This window comes from Melanerpes formicivorus, unplaced genomic scaffold (genome assembly GCF_026170545.1).
Source record: "Melanerpes formicivorus ecotype bairdi unplaced genomic scaffold, bMelFor1.0.p_v2 SCAF_26, whole genome shotgun sequence".
NCBI classification, from domain to species: Eukaryota; Metazoa; Chordata; class Aves; order Piciformes; family Picidae; genus Melanerpes; species Melanerpes formicivorus.
In genome coordinates, this window is record NW_027142378.1 from 4,125,908 (window position 1) to 4,145,438 (window position 19,531).

Consider the following 19,531-nt stretch of genomic DNA (forward strand, 5'->3'; position numbering starts at 1 on the left):
AGGGCGGCGGGCAACCTGATCTAGTTGAGGATGTCCCTGCTGACTGCAGAGGGTGTTTGACTAGGTGACCTTTGGAGATCCCTTCCAACCCAGTCCATTCTGTGTGATTCTGTGTGTATGTATGTCACAGAGCTTCCTGCTCTCTGGTATTAAAGTGGACTGCACATTGTCCATAACACAACTTGGTAATTGCAGAAGAGACTCCATCTCAGCAAACTGTAGGTTGCAGTGTTGCCAGTAGCATCTTTCTGCTGTGAATAATAGTAGCATCTTATCTTATTCCAGCATCTAACATCCAAGTTGTGCTTGTCTTATTTTTCCAGTGAATTTAACAGGCTTGAAGTTAGCAGTGCTTTTATTTTCAGCACGTTACACACATTCCTTCTAAGACATGGGGTGTTTTTTACTGCTTGAGAGAGCTTTCTAAGCAGTTTAGAGTTTTACATGAGTAAATGAGATGCACCACTTAGCAAGGAAGATAATATAAATGTCAATTAAAAATAACAAAGTTAACACAAGATTGGATAACTGGAGGATTGTCATTGTAAGGAAGCCACAAAGAAAGACTTTAGCCTAGAAGCCTACTAGGCATTTGCAGCTCAACTGCTGTCCATTTAAAGAAGATTAAATAATGTGAGGCCAGCTATTTGATGTGTCTGCATCTTCATTTAAAGAGCAGGGGGTTGCCTTTTAAAGGTTTCAAGAACTGCTGCAACACTTCTGAGAATCAGGATGTTGCTGTAGGTGATTGAATGAAAACAGCCTCAGGTGCTGTGCCGTGCATGGAATTATTGCTTAGAAACAAATGTAATGATGTTGTTTCTTTGCAAAGTACATTGCATTTTCATGGACTTACAGAGAGAAAAGTTAATTTGGGATTTTCTTCTCCTGTTTGGTTTTTCTGGGGCCAATATGTACATCTGTGCAAATGTACATCTGTGGGAGATGTTCAGATCCTGGTGCATAAGCAGTTTGCCTTCCACTTACAGGCCTCTCCAAGTTGAGTCAGCAAGCTTGGAAACTCTCACAACTCAAGTTACTTGGCTTGCAGAATTCCTAACTTTTGCCAGGTATCTCTTGAGTTTGTAAGGTCCCTGGACTGGCACCACTGAATGATTTCACATAGGCCTCCAACAGATGGTAGCAACATTTGGTCTATATTGATCTATGCAGCATTTGAGCTGATGTCCTAGTTTCTGCATCCTGTTACAAATCCTTTCAGCTAACCACCCTCTTCACTGCATTCTTCTTGTAGGTTGGCACAACTAATAAGCCCTAAGAAGCAAACCTGTGCACATGCACTGCATTCTTCTGCATTCTTCTTCTCTGTTGGCACAGCTAATAAGCCCTGAGAAGCAAACCGGTGCACGTGCAGTCCATTTATTTTAATGGAATTTAATGTAACAGTGGTTAAATGGAAGTACAGGGCCTTGACATTTCCTAATGGAAGGAGTGTTGGGACCAGAACAGTCCCACTGTCTTCAGCAGTACTTGAGTTTACTAATTTCCATCTGATAATGCCTTTCCATTATATCCCACTGGAAATATTTTTCATCTCATTGCCTTCTCATATGTGTTTCCTGACAGCGCAGTTTCCACTTCTCTAGACTCTGTTCAGGAAATTTATCTTTAACTCTAAGTTGACAAGGGTTGTAGGTGGAATAAAACCTTGCTTTATTTATAGACATTTGGCTCTTAATTTCCATCTGACTTTTTGGCAAGCTTTCAGAAGCAGGCACGTTGTATCCTTGTTACCTTTAGCAGAGTTATAACGGATTAAAATGTTTCACGTTGACTGCATCATGACATTTAAAGGAGGCTTTGATTTCGGGAGTGTATCGTTTTCTAACCATCTACATTACATAAAGGTGCAAGGCAATAATGGGGAATTACTTGGCTTGCATTTCCTACAGAAACAGTCTACATTCAGCTTGAACAGCTATCCATGCTGGAAAAACGATGTGTAATAGGCAGCCAGTAGAATTTTTTAATTAGAGAGAGATTCTGGACAAGACTTTTCTTTTACCAGTCTGTGTCAGATTTGTGTTAGAAGGACTGTGCTCTCTCATAAAATAACTTACTGGTTTTGGTAATAAGATCAATAGGCTGTGCCCAGCTGGCCAATGCCAACCCCATGGGATGCCACAGTGAGTACACCCTGGGACACTCTGCTTCCCAGCATCCTCGGTGGCTCTGAAAGGGACCTTTTTCCCATCCAGATTTGATTTTTAAGCTTGAAGAGGAGAGATTTAGACTGGATACTAGGAAGAAATTCTTTCCCGTGAGTCACTGGAACGTATTGCCCAGGGAGGTTGTGGATGTCCCCTCCTGGGAGGTGTTCAAGGCCAGGCTGGATGAAGCATTGAGCAACCTGGGCTAGTGGGAGGTGTCTCTACCCATGGCAGAGGGGTTGGAACTAGATGATCTTTAAGGTCCCTTCTAGCCCAAGCCATTCTATGATTTCTAACAAACCCCAGAGCTTCATTTTGCTGTGGTTGTTTCAAACGTAACAAAAAGAGTTTTGCAGAGTCACAGGATGACTTAGGCTGGAAAGGACCTCAGAGATGAGAGCCTAAATACTATCAAATCTATTTGTAAATGAATTCATGATTTGTTAATAAGTCAGTTGAACAGATACTCAAGTTTCTACATTCTCGTAGGAATCCTTGCAGATATGTCTTACTCAGCTAAGATCCTTCTCAAAATTATATTCATTTTAGACACAATTGAAAGCTCTTAGTCTGATGTGCCTACTCAAGCTGAGTAGTACTTTACTCCAGCTAAGTGATCTAATCTAAATCAATGGGGTCATTTGAGATGTCAGATGCTGCTTGATTTGAGTAAAGATACCAGAATGACTCCAGTTAGAAAAATCCTCTCAGTTCTTTGAAACTGGTATTTTAACCATCTGTGGCAGTTATAATGCTAAGAATGATGCTAACTTGTAATACCAAAGCTAAGCTGCATAAAAGTTATTCTTCACAGCAATTGAGCCACCTTTACTTACAAGTTTTAGTTGTTGATTGTCCTTAGAGACCCTGCTAAAATTAACAGAGCTCATTAGACTGGATATTTGGAAACATTCCTTTCTTTCAAGAGTGGTCAGGCCTTGGAACAGGCTGCCCAGGGAGGTGGCGGTGCCACCATCCCTGGAGGTGTTCAAAAAAGCCAGTAGACATGGCAGTCTGGGACATGCTTTGTTGGCTGTGGTGGTGGTGTTGGGTTTACAGCTGGAGTCAATGATCTTAAAGATATTTTCCAACCAACATGATTCTATGAATAGCTAAGGAACTATGCCATGCAGTTTGTGATCTCAGAGATGACAAATGCACTGGCACAATAGAACTGCTAGCCATTATCATAGTTTGAACATGCAAGTCAGACAGGTTCAAGGACCTAACTAGAAACTGTTTTGAGTGGCACTCAATTTCCAGCAAAACTATGACCCTTTAAAGCTTGCCAGGCTGAGTGTGGTCAAAGGAGTATCATAAATATTCTCCTAGAGTCTATTATCCACAAGCCTAAGAGGAGCCTGGCCAGAAAATTAAATGCTTCTCCATACTTACCCCTGTGGCTCAAGCTTTTTGGAGAGATACAGACAATAATCTGTTTTGAAATCTTTTTCCCTATCCAGTGCACCTCTTCTGTTTTTAAACCAACTGTACTTAGAGAAGCTTGATGTATTGCAGCAAAGAATTTGCAATCCATATTCAATCTCCTGCCCAGATTAGTGGGAGACAGTGTACCAGGAAGCCTTCAAGAAATCTTCAGTTGAATCTGGTCTGTTAGTTTGAAACAGTCTTCCTTCTGATCTGTTAGTTTGAAACACTTCTTCCAGCAGCTCTTCCCATCTTCTTTCCATGGTTAACCCTAATGGCCATTGTTATAGAGTGGGCTCAAACGAGGATAGCCATTCTCCCTCCTCACCTCACAACAGCTTCTCTGTTCTGTCAGCATATAATCTCTATGCTATGTAAATAATTCAAGACACATCCCAGTCTAAGAAGTAAAGAATCACAACGTGGCTCAGGTTGAAAGTGACCTCAGAGATCATCTACTCCATAGGCAGGGACACCCCTCAGCTAGACTTGGCTGCTCAGGGCCTCATCCAACCTGGCCTTGAACACCCCCAGCGGGGAGGCATCCACAACCTCCCTGGGCAGCCTATTCCAGGGTGCCACCACCCTCATGCTGAAGAACTGCTTCTTAAAATCCAGTCCATTCTGAAGACTGGTTTCTAACCCACCAAACTGATCATTTCAAAGCAGGTCCCTCTCTCCCTCTGCAATATCCATGCTTGAAGCATTCCTTTCATTACTTACCTCAGGAAACTCCTTGCAAACCTCTGTAAGGAAATTTGGTGGACCTTTTTGAATCTCCATCTTGGGCAGGGTGAAAATATACAGATCAAAATGTAAAAAGAAGCCTTAATGGTGTTTTATGTGTTTCCCTGAACATAGCAAGTGTGATTAATGGCTCCATATAGATGTTTGGGCAAATATATGTGTATATACGATATTCGTATTGTAAATTCATCACTCCTGGTAATTAATAGTAGCCTGCACAAACAGTCTCACTGGATTCAGCAGGTTTATATAAATGCAAGTAATTACTTAGCAGTGGGAATAAGAGGGTTCACATTCTAGCCCAGAATGAAGCAAAGTACTGATAAGGAAGAAAATTACATTTGCTGGGTAATTTCTTATTATAACCAGCAATGCTTACCCTTCATATTTTGCATAATAGTTAAAAATTGCTTTACTGTTAGTGGAAGGGCAGCTCACTGGTTTCATTATTGAAGTTTACAGCCTTCAGCCTCAGTTTTTCAGCTGCAGAGTGTGATGGGATCATAATTCATTGGGATCCAGAGCTCAATCAAACCATTGATTGCGTTCGCTTAAGCGACGCCTGAAACCTGATGCGAGTGTGGGAAATAAACATTAAATTACTGGTGTTATACAGGAGAAAAATGGAATTATGTTCTGTACACTACCCTTCAGTGCAATATAGCTTAAGTGTAAAATTGGGATGAACGTGGGGAAGGTGGAAAGCTGTTGATTTGTTGCTGATTTGAGCAAACTATTAAACTACATCAGATGTGACTTCGGAGCAGTAAATATCGAACAGCTTTGCAGTCATAGGCAGTAATAGATACGGTAAATGGGTACTAAACAAAATATTTATCTGCTTAATACTGTATAGGTAAGCAGATGTCCTTGAGTTGCTGCCTGGCTCTGCTGAAATGAATGCACTATTTCATAAAGATGAATTTTGCAAGCGAGTAGGACTTGAGAGACCCAGGCCATTAAAAAACATTACTGCTTCTTGACCACTGGCAATTTGTTACAATAGGAGCTGCGCCTTCACGGTTAAGCATTTCCAAGAGCTCTCTGGACATTTTTTTCCTAAACATTGTGTAGATGCATGGGCCCATAAAGAATTATGCAGTAAATTCTGTGGCTGAGAGATAGCACTGACATGTTACAAAGTTGCCTACTTACGAGTCCTGTGCTGATGGCATTGCTATTCTTGACATTCTAATCCTGCTGCTTTCAAGTCTCTGGAGATGATAAACCCTGAACGACACAGTGCCATAAGCTACGAGAGAGGAGGAAGAGGGTTGGTTTTTACTGACAGTGCTCTGAAAGAACAGCAGAGACATTATAAGGTCTGTCAGAGAGCTTAGAAGCCTTTATGGAGCCAGTGAATTAATCTTCCTCTGTTGATTCTGAACATACCCAACACTGGTAGTAAGCAGGGTGGTTTCCAACAGCTGCTCCATTTCTTGCCTTGAATAGTTAATGGGAGGTCAGACTCTAAGCTAAGATCAATCCCAGAGTAATAAATTTTACATTATTATATTTGTCTTTCTTGAAAAACAAACACTGGAGGATCTATTCTCCAATGCCTTCCGACCCATTTTTGCCGTAATTAATACAGGAAATCCAAAGAACCTGACTCCCTGTGCAGCTTTGACAGAGGCAGATCTGTGTTCATCAGCACGGATTAATTAGCCTGGAACCCGACATGCAGTTTGAAGAGCTACACAATGGACAGCTATAAAGAAGGGAAAGCTTTGCCATTAAAAAAAATCCCAAACAACAAACCCTCAGCCACAAGCCACAGGTTACACTGGGTGAGGCCTTGAGCAGCTGAGACTAGATGAGAGATGTCCCTCCCCGTAGTGGGGAGGTTGGAATAGATGATCTCTGGGGTCCCTTCCAACCTGAGTCACTTTATGATGAGGTTTTCAATTTGGATGTTGATTCTACACAGTTTAAGATTTACATCTAGCCTTCTCCAGTTCTGCTGCCACAGCCCTTGGCTTCACTGAGGCAGCAGTGGATTTTCTGTCCCCTGGTTTATTTGAAGGGACAGCATTTAGTCAAAAAATTGCCAGAAAGATTCCCTCTGAATAAGAGCAATAAAGCCTCCCCTTGTTCAGACCTGGAGACTTACTTCTGGGTCATCATATTAGGTTATTCGGGTTCATCTGGGTCATTCGTCATTGGAATGTGCTGCCCAGGGAGGTGGTGGAGTCACCATCCCTGGAGGTGTTCAAGAGGGGATTGGATGTGGCACTTGGTGCTATGGTCTAGTCATGATGTCTGTGGTGACAGGTTGGACTCGATGATCTTTAAGGTCTCTTCCAACCTTAGCGATACCGTGATCTTTAGTACGACTCCAGCATTGCTTGGCAGGCTTTTTCTTTGTCTTCTACACAGGGTAAACACATCTGTTACAGCCAAGAAAAGGAGAATGCTGCACTCCCACTTAAATCTTATGTGCTATTCTAACAGTTTCATCTGTGGCATTGAGGTGTAAGGAGCTGATTTTTATTAGCCTTCACAGTTTTGTTACTTATCAGAACCTCATTCGTGACCTGACACAATGTTTTATGAAGTCATCAGAAAGGCTGTCACTGTTTTTAATGAGCTTTAGATCAAGCCCTCAGTTTTTTTTCAGTCAACACACAATAAATCCTTTCACTAGAGACAACAATGTGACATACACTGTATGAAGGTCCAAGCTCTGTCACTCCTCAATTGGTTCAAGATTTGAAGTCAGTGCTAGCAGTGAAAAGGAGAACTTGGAGCCCATCAAGAGTGATGTTGCCTGTCTCATGTGTCTTTGGTTTGGGATGTGCTAGAGCTGGAGATTCAACCATTGCTGCATAGCATGGAACAGATTCACGTGCATTTTAGAGCACAGCACCTGAAGAAGGCAGTGGTGGAGAGCAGGAGGTTAGATTTTTGTTTGAGGAGATCTTATTATGGCCTTCCAGGGGACCTACAAGAAAGCTGGGGAGGGAATTTTAAGGGTGTCAGGGAGTGATAGGACTAGGGGGAATGGAACAAAATTAGAAATGGCTAGATTCAGATTGGATGTTAGGAAGTTCTTCCCCATGAAGGTGGTGAGACACTGGCACAGGTTGCCCAGGGAGGTGGTGGAAGCCTCATCCTTGGCGTTTTTTGCAGCCAGGCTGGATACGGCTGTGAGCAATCTGCTCTAGTGTGAGGTGTCCCTGGCCATGGCAGGGGGTTGGAACTGGATTATCCTTGAGGTCCCTTCCAATCCTAACAATTCTATGATTCTGTGATTATTAAACCAGATACCAGTTGCCTATGTCCATTAGCAAGCTTTCTTTTTAAAGGCACAGCCCCTATCTTCACAATTCTTGCAGAACTCTTTACAATGAGGATAAACCCTGGTTTCACTTGGAGTGTAAATGAACCTTCAGATATCAGATCTGTTACTGTGTTTGGCTTTGCTGAGCAGAGTTGACAGGTTTTCCTGAAACACATGCAGGTTGGTTTTCTGCCATCAAGATAAAAGCCAAGAGATCTATTTGAAGCACAGTGAAATCCCCTGAGTGTGTTGCTGTAAAATCAGAGAATCCTAGAATGGCTCAGGTTGGAAGGGACCTCAGAGATCATCTACTGCAACCTCCCTGCTATGGACAGGGACACCTCTCAACTAGTCTTGGCTGCTCAAGACCTCATCCAGCTTGGCCTTGAACACCCCCAGGGAGGAGGCATCCACAACCTCCCTGGGTAGCCTATTCCAGAGTCTCACCAACCTCCTACTTGAAGAACTTCTTCCTAAATCCAGTCTAACCCTGCTCCTCCTGCAGCTTCAAACCATTCCCCCTTGTCCTGTCTCTAGACACCCTCAGGAAAAAAATAATCCCTCTGCAGCCTTCCTGTAGGATCCCTTCCGGTATTGGAAGGCAGATCTAAGGTCCCCCTGGAGTCTTTTCTTCCCCAGGCTCGTCAAGCCCAGCTCCCTCAGCCTATTCTCATAGCAGCCCTTGGATCATCTTTGTGGCTCTCCTCTGGACTTCAACATCTCTGTGTCCTTATGCTAGGGACACCAAAACAGGAGGCAGGATTAGAGGTGAGGTTTAAGCAGAGCAGAGCCAAGGGGCAGAACCCCCTTTCTATCCCTGCTGCCTACACTCCTCTGACAGGAGTGAGCACAGAGCACACAGCTGCCTGCTGGGCTACATGAGGGCACTGCTGAGTGTCAGCAACCAACGCCCCCAAGCCTCTTTCTTCAGAGCTACTACGCACAGTGCACGAAACATTACAAATTGGTACTACTGGAAAAACCCTAAGGAGTGGATTTGTAATTCCACATTTACATAAAGTCAGAGCAGTTTGGTCAAGGTAGGAAAATGACAATTCCATTGATACGCACTTATCTCCTCACACAGACATGGGAATTATGTAATGAGGGAATTGGGTGGAATAAACTGAATTGCATGTAACAAAGCTGAGAGTAGCCACAGAGCGAGCCTGTTTGTAAATACAGACATCTGTATTTGCAGTCTGCTGCCTTATCTCCCTAAGCTTTGACCTATCTTCAGAGAAAAGAAGTGGCTGGCTTGTAGCTTGTAGTGACTTTACAAATGGAAGATCAAGAGCACACACAATTTGCCTGCTCTATTCTGTTGTTTAGGAGGGGAATTGTAAATGGAAAACATCAGGATATACTGCTTTCTTTTTGTTTTAAGCTGCTGCTGAAGTTAGAATTAGAATTAACCAGGTTGGAAAAGACCTTTGAGATCATTGAGTCCAGCCTATCATCCAACACCATCTAATCAACTAAACTATGGCACCAAGTGCCATATCCAGTCTCTTCTTAAACACCTTCAGTGATGGTGACTCCACCACCTCCCTGGGTAGCACCTTCCAATGGCCAATCACTCTTTCTGTGAAGAACTTCTTCCTAACATCCAGCCTAAACCTCCCCTGGTGCAGCTTGAGACTGTTAAACACCTGGGTGCTAGGCACTTGTTAAAACAGATTATAGACCTTGATATAATATGCAGAGTTTTCCACTCTTACAAGTGGCATTATGCAAACAAGCCTTTGCTTACTTAGATGGTAGATAACTTCTTGTCCTGACATGACAAGCAGAGTATGTTTCCATTTGTTATCCCCATCTGTCACAAGCTGATAAACCTCAGCTCCACAAGTGTCTTCTCTGAGTGTGTTTGTTAATGTCTTGCTTGTCTGGGTGCAGTGACGTATGGGAGAGTGTACACATTTGCATTGTGTAAATGAGGAGCTGGCTCATGAGGTTTTTTGGTCACTCAAGAGACATGTGGAAGTACTTGAGTTCTTCTCTACACAGACCCAGACTGGGAAAGCATTTGATTCAACTCACCGCTGTTGTGCACACTACTAGAACCAGATTTTATCAGCATAGGCTTAGGAACTCACCAATGCTATAGACAGTGAGACTCAGATGACCTCAACAAGTTTTCAGATGATACTAAACTAAGGTTGATAAGACTGAAGGGTGGGATGGGTGGCATCCAGAGGGACTTGGACAGGCTGGAGAGGTGAGCTGAGGTTCAGCAATGCAAAAGTGGAAGGTTCTGCCACCTAGTTTAGGACAAGCCTTGATATTAATCCAGGTTGGGGAATGATGAGATTGAGAGCAGCCCTGCGTAAAAGGACTTGGGAGTGCTGGTAGGTGAGAAACTGGACCTTAGCCAGCAGCCCAGAAGGTCAATGGCAGCCTGGGCTGCATCAAAATAATCATGGCCAGTGGGTCCAGAAAGGTGATTCTGCCCCTCTGCTCTGGTTACACCTCACCTGGAGTACTTTGTCCAGATATGGGACTCCCAACACAAGAGAGATATGGACCTGCTGGAGCAGGTCCAGAGGAGGGCCACCAAGATTATCAGAGGCCTGGAGAACCTCTGCTATGAAGACAGGCTGAAAAAAATAAAGCTGTTCAGCCTGGAGAAGAGAAGGCTAGAGGGAGACCTTAGAGCTGCATTTCAGTATCCGAAGGGGACCTACAGGAAGGCTGGGGAGGGACTGTTCAGAAGGGCCTGTGGTGATAGGACAAGGGGCAATGGTTTGAAAGTGGAGCAGGGGAGATTTAGGTTGGACATCAGGAGGAAGGTCTGCACCTTCCTCCTGATGGTGAAATGCTAGAACACCTGTCCAGGGATGTGGTTGAGTTCCCATCCATGGAGACATTCAAGGTCAGCCTGATCTAGTTGGAGATGTACCTGCTGACTGTAGAGGGATTGGACAAGATAACTTTTAAGGATCTCTTCCAACCCAATGCAATCTGTGAATCTGTGAACTCTCTTGAGTATGTCAGCCTTCCCGAATCAGAGCTCTGGTATTTTCAGTCACTTCAGGTGCAGTTGTGTTTTGTGTTGACTGCACTACATAAAAAGCACTAACTTCATTTGCTGTAAGATTTTTTTCCAGCTACAGAGTCTCCTTCATGTTGAAATATGATCTTGTTTGTTTCTATGAATCCATTTGCTACCCAAGAACTGAGACTGAGAGCCCTGGGGCTGTTTAGTCTTTAGAAGAGAAGATTGAGAGGGGATCTGATCAATGTCTATAAATATCTGAGGGGTGGGTGTCAAGTGGAGGAGGCCAAGCTCTTATTGGTGGTGTGCACAGTAATAAGACAAGAAGCAACATGTTCAGGCTTGAACATAGAAGATTTCACCTCAACATGAGGAGAAACTTGACAGTGAGGATGAGGGAGCACTGGAACAGGCTGCCCAGAGAGGTTGTGGAGTTTCCTCTGGAAACTTTCCAAACTCACCTGGATGCATTCCTGTGTGGACTACGCTATGTGATGCTGCTTTGGCAGGGATGTTGCTGATCTCTGGAGGTCTCTTCCAACCTCTAATGTACCTTGATACTGTGATACACTGAGATCAGCTTGAGGTTTTGTAGAGCACAACTTGAATTTTGTAGAGCACATGATCTCCTCATGCGTTTGGAGTGCTGCAGGAGGGCTAATTCCCTTTATTTGTTGTTTTGCAGCGGGAACAACGTACATCTTCAGCAAAGGTGGTGGACAGATCACTTACACATGGCCTCCTAACGACCGGCCAAGCACCCGTGCGGACAGACTGGCGATAGGGTTTAGTACTGTTCAAAAGGAAGCCGTGTTGGTGCGAGTGGACAGCTCTACTGGGCTGGGAGACTATTTAGAGCTGCACATTGTAAGTATCATTAACCAAACGCACGCTGTTTCCTCCTCCTCTTGATTGTCCTTCTATTCCTGCGTTCCAGATTTGGGTTGTTTTAATGTAATCGCAGCAGTTTGCTAATGAACCTTTCCCAGTCGGCAGCGAACTAAACGCTAACAGCTTTGAGCGTGCAGAGCCCGAGAGCTTCTCGACGTGCTTTTTGCTTTACACATTGCTGCTTCAGATGGCTTTTCAATTAGAAATCAGACTGTGATACCTGCACAGATAGTGCCAGCTAATTACACGAAGCAGGATTTAACCATGTCAGAGGAAGGTACATTAATCCTGGAAGGTTTAATCTGAAATCTGCTAGGGGGAATTACAGTTGCGCCGCCGTTGACTGTGCTCGTTGTTAATGCTGGAATTTATCCTCTGATGTCACTGTGCCTTTGTGATGATAAATCTTAAGGAGAAGCAAGATTGGCAAGCTAGGAAGCCTTAAAAAAAAAAGAAGAAGAAGTAATTTTGACTGCCTTAAAGCTAATAAGTAGCAATCAGTACTGAAAGCATCTAGATTTTTATGGCACCATAAATAAATGATCAGTTGAGACAAACATAACTAGGGCAGTATGAAATGTTGTTGTTTAGATTAGGCTCAACTTTGTTAATGTATTGGTTTGATTTTGATTTAAGAGTCTCTCAGCCTTCAGGAACGGAAGGGTTCCTTTTGGATGTAATTGCTTATTGATCTATACCCAATTACACTTTTGCCCCCAGAAAACATTCAGCAGTGATCATTTTCAAAATCAGAGGGAATGATGGTACTCAATCATCCCAGGCTTCTCATTTCTGTAAAGATATTCTTGTACTGTGGACCAAGGTGATTGTTTTTTTTAAATACATATAATTTATTTACTTCTTTGAGTAAATAAACAAAGAAAACAAGGTCTTAAATAAAGCTCAGAGGTTGTCTCAACTCTTCTGTGCCACTGAAACACGTGGTCAAAGTGGCTGCTATTGTACAGCCTTCATTTAACATGTGAACAAAGCAACTTCTCCCACGTGCTAGGCAAAGTGGGAGCCTACGTTTTTCAAGGCAAATATTATGTTGCTGAAGAGAATTGAAAGCATTTGCTTTCCCAAGCTCCATCTAATATCAGGGCCTTAGTCAGCATTTGCCCATTTCTTTGCAACCTGAGACCAGATCCACCCACTGTGGTCAACAGTGCTGCTCCCTTCTTACAGTGTTTTCTTTTCTCTTATATTAAGGAATGTCATTTCTTGTGGTTTAGCTGTACCTCATGTCTATCAGAGCCATAACAGTCAGGCAGTCTTCTGGGTGGCCTCAATTGTTTTTGACATTCTAAAACAAACACTTGAGTTTTTAAGTATGAGGTGGAGATCAGAAATTATTCCTGTTGTGGTTTAAGTTTGGTTTAGTTTAGCTTAGCTTAGAAAAGGTTTATAAATGGGACAACAATGTGCTCTTGTGGCCAATTGTATCCTGGGGTGCACCAAGAAAAGTGTGTCCAGCAGGATTAAGGAGGTTCTTCTCCTCTACTCTGCCCTGGTGAAACCACACCCGGAATACTGTGTCCAGTTTTGGGTTCCCCAGTTCAAGAGAGAGAGAGATCTGCTGGAGAGAGTCCAATGGAGAGCCATGACTAGGGGACTATCCCCTAATGAAGAGAGACTGAGAGACTGTCTTGAGAAGTCTGAGAGGTACTCTGATCAATGTCTATAAATATCTGAGGGGTGGGTGTCAAGTGGAGGAGGCCAAGCTCTTTTCAGTGGTGCACAGTAGTAAGACAAGGAACAATGGATACAAACTTGAGCATAGAAGGTTTCACCTCACCATGAGGATAAACTTCTTTACAGTGAGGGTGATGGAGTACTGGAGCTGGCTGCCCAGAGAGGTTGTGGAGTCGTCTTCTCTGGAGACTTTCCAAACCCACCTGCATGCATTCCTGTGTGCAGACTACCCTAGCTGACCCTGCTTTTGGCAGGGGGGGTTGGACTGGATGATCTCTGGAGATCCCTTCCAACCTCTAACTTTCTGTGATTCTGTGTAGTGGGGTTTTTTATCAGCAGAATGGTGACAAAGAAAGTTTGGAACTATTGTTTGGAGTTGAAAGAAAAATGAGATCATTGCCCTCAGTAGCATGCTGGGAAAGGTTGATTCTCTGGGCTGCTTCCAATGAGAGCTATAAGGTAGCTTGCACTTAACCTTCCTCATTCTAGAAATGGAAGAGGAAATTACAAGTTTGATTATGGTACTTCAGTGTGTGCTTGCCCTCTTTATTATTCTGTTTACTTAAAGATGATGTAAACCTAATAATGAAATCAAGCTCATAAGAAATTCTGATTTGGAAAATTGCTCCTTGATCATCTGAATCACAGCTTTAGTGTTAGGTTAGGAACACATTTATTTAGGGTAATCATTTAACCTCCCCAAATAACCATTGTTAATAGGAGAGACATTTAAAAATAATGTGTCATCCACACTGCTCCCAGATGCTTAACAGTTGCACTGCACTGTTATGGAAGTGGTCTCCTGTGCACTTGCTGCTGGAAGGTCTAATTCAAGAAGAAATACACAGAATCATAGAGGCATAGAATGGTTTGAGCCCCCTGCTACAAGGACAGGCTGAGGGAGCTGGGGTTGTTCAGCCTGGAGAAGAGAAGGCTCTGTGAGGACCTTAGAGCTGCATTCCAGTACCTGGAAGGGATCCTACAGGAAGGCTCCAGAGGGACTTTTCATAAAGGTGTCTAGAGATATGGGGACTGGTTTGAAGCTGAGGGGAGAGCAGGGTTAGACTGGATCTTAGCAAGTAGTTTTTCAGTACAAGGGTGGTGAGACTCTGGAACAGGCTGCCTGGAGAGTTTGTGGATGCCTCCTCCCTAGAGTTGTTCGTGGTCAGGCTGGATGAGGCCTTGAGCATCTGAAGCTAGTTGAGAAGTGTCCCTGACTACGCAAGGGGGATTGGGGTAGATGATTGCTGAGGTCCCTTTCAACCTAAACCATCCTGTGATTCTGTTAGATTCTATTTTGTACAGACATAATGTGTGGATAGTTTTAATTTCTGAAAGTAAAATGACCTTCCCTCGAGTGAACAGAAATAGTAGAACTCAGGTAAGGATCAGACTTCTGTGTTTGAGGGGGAAAAAAACCAGAATCTGAAGATAAATGAATTTGTTTTTCTCTTATGAGTATTTCACCTGTCTTGGCCCTAATGCTTCATGGAAAGTCAGTTGAAAGATTCTTATTGATTTAGCTCTATTTGGGGCTGTGCCTAGAGAGCTAGAGGTACTTTCAGTGAGACTGGTGGTAAAAATATCTTTGATTATAGTGGTTTGTATTGGAGCTAATTAATTCTCCCAGGAAGAGTTTAATAATCTTTTAAGGAAAGCCCCACAAATAGCATTCCCAGAATAATGTTTGTTCTAACCATCATCTTTGGACTATGGAATTCCTTATGGCCATCTGCCTATGTGCAATGAAGAGATTTGGTAAGGCCAGTGGTGGCTTCCATGTGTGTGAAACACTAATGGACTAAAAAAAAACAATTATCCACATCCAGGAAGGGCTAAAAAAAATAAAAATAGAACTAGGTTTCAGACCTCTGCTAATTTTTGAAGTGCTGAGCATGCACAGGACAAGCTGAAGTCAATGGAAGCTGAATGTACTCAGCACCTCTGAAAGTCAGACCATCATATCAGCTAAGTGAGGGACAGGGATTGCTGCAGAGCCCTGCAAAGACTTTGGATCATTCTGTTTAGCAGAGCTGTGATAGTTGGTACTCTGCTGTCTTAGGGCACAAGGAAATTCCTTAAGCTTGATGTTATCTAACCCAGAGTTCTGCTAATAGACTAGAAGTCATCCTGCGGGAAAGCAGCACCATGGAGAAGGACCTTGGAATCCTAATGGTTAGCAAATTCTCTGTGGGACAGCAATGTGCCCTTGTGGCCAGTGGCATCCTGGGGTAAATCAAAAGAAGTGTGTCTAGCAGGGCTAGGGAGGTTCTCCTGCCCCTCTACTCTGCCCTGGTGAGACCATACCTGGAATCCTGTATCCAGTTTTAGGCTCCTCAGTTCAAGAGAGACAGGGGCTCTGCTGGAGAGAGTCCAACAGGATGACTGCAGGACTGGAACATCTCTGCTATGAGAAAGGACTGAGACAGTTTAGTCTGGAGAGGAGAAGACTGAGAGGGGATCTGATCAATGTCTATCAATATCTGAGGGGTGGGTGTCAGGATGAAGGTGCCAGGCTCATTTTAGTGGTGCCCAGTGATAGGAAAAAGAACAACAGGTACAAGCTGGCACACAGGAGGTTCCACCTCAACATGAGGCAACACTGCTGTATGGTGAGGGTGCTGGATCCCTGGGGCAGGCTGCCCAGAGAGGTTGTGGAGTCTCTTTCTCCTAAGACTTTCCAAACCTGCCTGGATGCATTCCTGTGTGACCTGCCCTAGGTGATTCTGCTTTGGCAGGGAGCCTGGACTGGATGATCTCTAGAGGTCCCTCCAACCCCTAATGTTCTGGAATTTCCTTGTTGCACATCTATACATCTTCCCCCCTCCATTAGTGTATGTTTATGGAAAGTGGCATAGGAAGCCTAACTGTTGTTTTGCAGTGATTGTTCTTCCCCTTGGGAAACAAAAAAAATCATCAGCCAGACTCTTGTGTTATTCTTTAAACCAAGAACATGACAGTGAAAGAAGGATGTCCAGACTTGCTTATGGGTGTGAATAATGAAAAGCAGTGCAATCAAAAAGAAAAGAGAATCATTTATGGGACTAGACAGGCAGGTGAGAATGCAAGGCAATGGACATAAACATTAACTCAATTAAAATGGGAGCCATGAATTAATTCAGGGAATTTATGCTAAACACAGCAATCATTTACCTTACTGAATCAGGCTAAAGATCTAGGTTGGTGGGCCAGAAAATAAATAAATCACTGCAATGGTCAAGCCATGCCCTGAAAACATGCAATTAAGTTATTCTTTTCTATTATCAGAGGCATTGATTTAAAAAAAAATGCTCTGAAAATGGAGTTTATGATATGTTATGATGTATTTTATGATGCACTCTCTCATCACGACTGCTCTGCACTGCCTCTTATCTCACCCTTGCCACAACCAGGCCAAATTGCTGAGAGGTGGTTAGGGAAAAGGGCTAATTCTGGGATAGAGCAGCCTGATACCTTGCAGTATGGAAAATAAGAGTGGCATTTGGACAGCTGATTTAGTTCAGCAGTTTGGCTCTGGCTGCCATCAGAGAGTGAATAGGAATAGAATGGAATGGAATGGAATGGAATGGAATGGAATGGAATAGAATAGAATAGAATAGAATAGAATAGAATAGAATAGAATAGAATAGAATAGAATAGAACAGAAGAAATAGAAATAGAAATAGAAATAGAAATAGAAATAGAAATAGAAATAGAAATAGAAATAGAAATAGAAATAGAAATAGAAATAGAAATAGAAGAGGTTGGAAGAGACCTTCAAGATCATCGTGTCCAACCTATCATCCAACACCACCTAATCAACTAAACCATGGTACCAAGCACCCCATCCAGTCTGGTTTTAAGTACTTCCAGTCATGGTGACTCCACCACCTCCCTGGGCAGCACATTGCAATGGGCAATCACTCTCTCTGTGAAGAATTTCTTCCTAACATCCAGCCTAAACCTCCCCTGGTGCAGCTTGAAACTGTGTCCTCTTGTTTTGGTGCTGGTTGCCTAGAGTGCTGCAAGGACAGATCCTGATGCTGGAAATTGAATTAGTCTCTTGGTTGGAGATCCAAAACTTTGTCTCTGAAGTCAGTGGCAAGTCTCCCTTTGGCTTTACTCTTGCAAACTGCACAGAAATGGGATTTTTGGTTTTGATCCAGCCTAAGAACATAGACATGGAACTTAATTTTCCTAGGGCCTTGTTGAACTTCAAAAAAAGTAGCAAAAAGATTAATAATAGGAGGGATTTGGGGCTGAGTCATGCTATGCTAGTACCAAACCCAGTCCATTTTTAAGAACTGAAGTGGACCAATTTGTAGAGGCAGGCAAGAGAGCAAGCATGTTTAATTAGCATTAATTTGAAGAGGCTCATGACCCCTTTGGAAAACAGCTCTTATTTTCTCCCTTGTTGCTGTTAAAGATCTGAAGAACTCTGTGGATTATGCCCAATATTATTTTCAAGGATTTTTTTCTTCCTCTTCCCAATTCCCTTGTTGCCTGGGTTGTTTTCCTGCCTTGTCCTCAAGCACAAATTCGTGTGCTGTGCATATGCTGCAGTCCCAGTGAATCCCAGTGAAAGAAGGTGACAACATCCAGGGGGCTCAGTGATTACACACAAATCGATTCACAGATTGCATTGGGTTGGAAGGGAGCCTCAAAGGTCATCTTGTACAACGCCCCTGCAGTCAGCAGGGACACCTCCAACTAGATCAGGCTGCCCAGGTACACAGCAAGGCTGATCTTGAATGTCTCCATTGGGGTTTCAACCACATCCCTGAGCAACTTGTCCAGTATTTCACCACTCTTGTTGTGCAGAACTTCCTCCTGATGTCCAACCTAAATTTCCCCTGCTCCACTTTCAAACCATTTCCCCTCATCCTATCCCCACAGGCCCTTCTGAACAGTCTCTTCCCAGTCTTTCTGTAGGTCCCCTTCAGATACTGAAATGCAGCTCAGAGGTGTTCCTGGATACTTCTCTTCTCCAGGCTGAGCAGCTCCAATTATTTTAGCCTGTCCCCATAGCAGAGGTTCTCCAACCCTTTGACCATCTTTGTGGCAAGCTGTGTAGCTGAAGGAACAGAGGAGTCACTTCACTTCAGATGGTGCCTATATGTTGCACTCACATGGAAGACTATGTCTTGATGAGGACAACTGATTAGTTCTGTTTAATTAAAAACAAACAAACAAATAAACAAAAGGCCAAACCAAGCCAAACCCCACAAATTCAGCAAGAACAAAGCAAACAAGCCTGTGGCAAGAATTAGGAGACAAATCCTTTTGTGACTAGGTTTTTGGGTGTTCTTACATATAAATGGCCAATTTCTGCCTTCAGAAAGTAGAGCTAAAAATAGGTTTTAATGTACAGGTAAATAAATAGCCCATTTTTTCTCCAAAGCAGCTCCTTTCCTAGTTATCATTATGTTCTCCCATTGATGTTTTAGGTCCATCTCAGTCTAATCAGCTCCCTTCAATCCAAAGTTCCCTGCACTGGTCCCCAGCCAACATCCTTGCCTACAAAGGTTACAGATGTTTTAACAACTTGGCACCAACTCTTCCAGAACGTTGCTGTGTGTATAGAAAAAAAAAGGGCTGATGAAAAATTTAGCAGAGATTTTTAGCAACCTTATTAAGATTTAAAGAACTATTTGAGATGGCAGAACAGTGGAGATGTTCACTGGAACCTGGCTGATCACCAAAAGGAAGAAGCAGCACTGAATCATAGGAAATGATTGTGACTATGTGGAGAATGAGAGCTCTGGGTGATTGAAGGTCCCTTCCAAGAGCTAGCCACTTCTGTCCACCCATCCTACATGGCTCCTTCTCTGCTTATCATATCTATTGTGTATTCTGTTAAGCATATCCAGTAATACAACAGGGTCAGCCCAGATAATACTTCCTAGCTTGTTACTGCCTAGTTCTCATCTCATTTTAGAGAAGCACAACAAGATTTGTACTCCTCCCTCCCTGGCAGGCATGCCAGGCTCCAAGTCCAGCGGAAGGCACAACTATCCAGTGTGATGAGGAGTGTAGGTTGGTTGTAAACACCTTGGGCTGACAACATGTGGTTTGGGAAAAAACCAAAAAGGACAGAACAGGCTGAAAGAATTGGGGCTGTTCAGCCTAGAGAGGAGAAGGCTCTGGGGGGGACTTCATAGCTACATTCCAATATGTGAAGGGGACCTACAGGAAGGCTGGGGAGGAACTGTTCAGAAGGGCTTGTGATAGAAGGAGGGGCTATGGTTTGAAAATTGATCAGGGCAGATTTAGGTTGGACATCAGGAGGAAGTTCTGCACAAGGAAATATTGGAACAGGTTGCCCAAGGATGTGGTTGA

At 43.4% G+C, this 19,531-nt stretch overlaps 1 protein-coding gene across 1 annotated transcript in view; it reads left to right on the forward strand.

The window, feature by feature from the left end:
- The window catches only part of NRXN1 (neurexin 1), an 814,281-nt gene that overhangs the window by 550,466 nt on the left and 244,284 nt on the right, over positions 1-19,531 (forward strand). Inside the window, 1 exon segment of the mRNA XM_068153449.1 lies at positions 11,313-11,494. Coding sequence (XP_068009550.1) covers positions 11,313-11,494 — 182 coding nt within the window.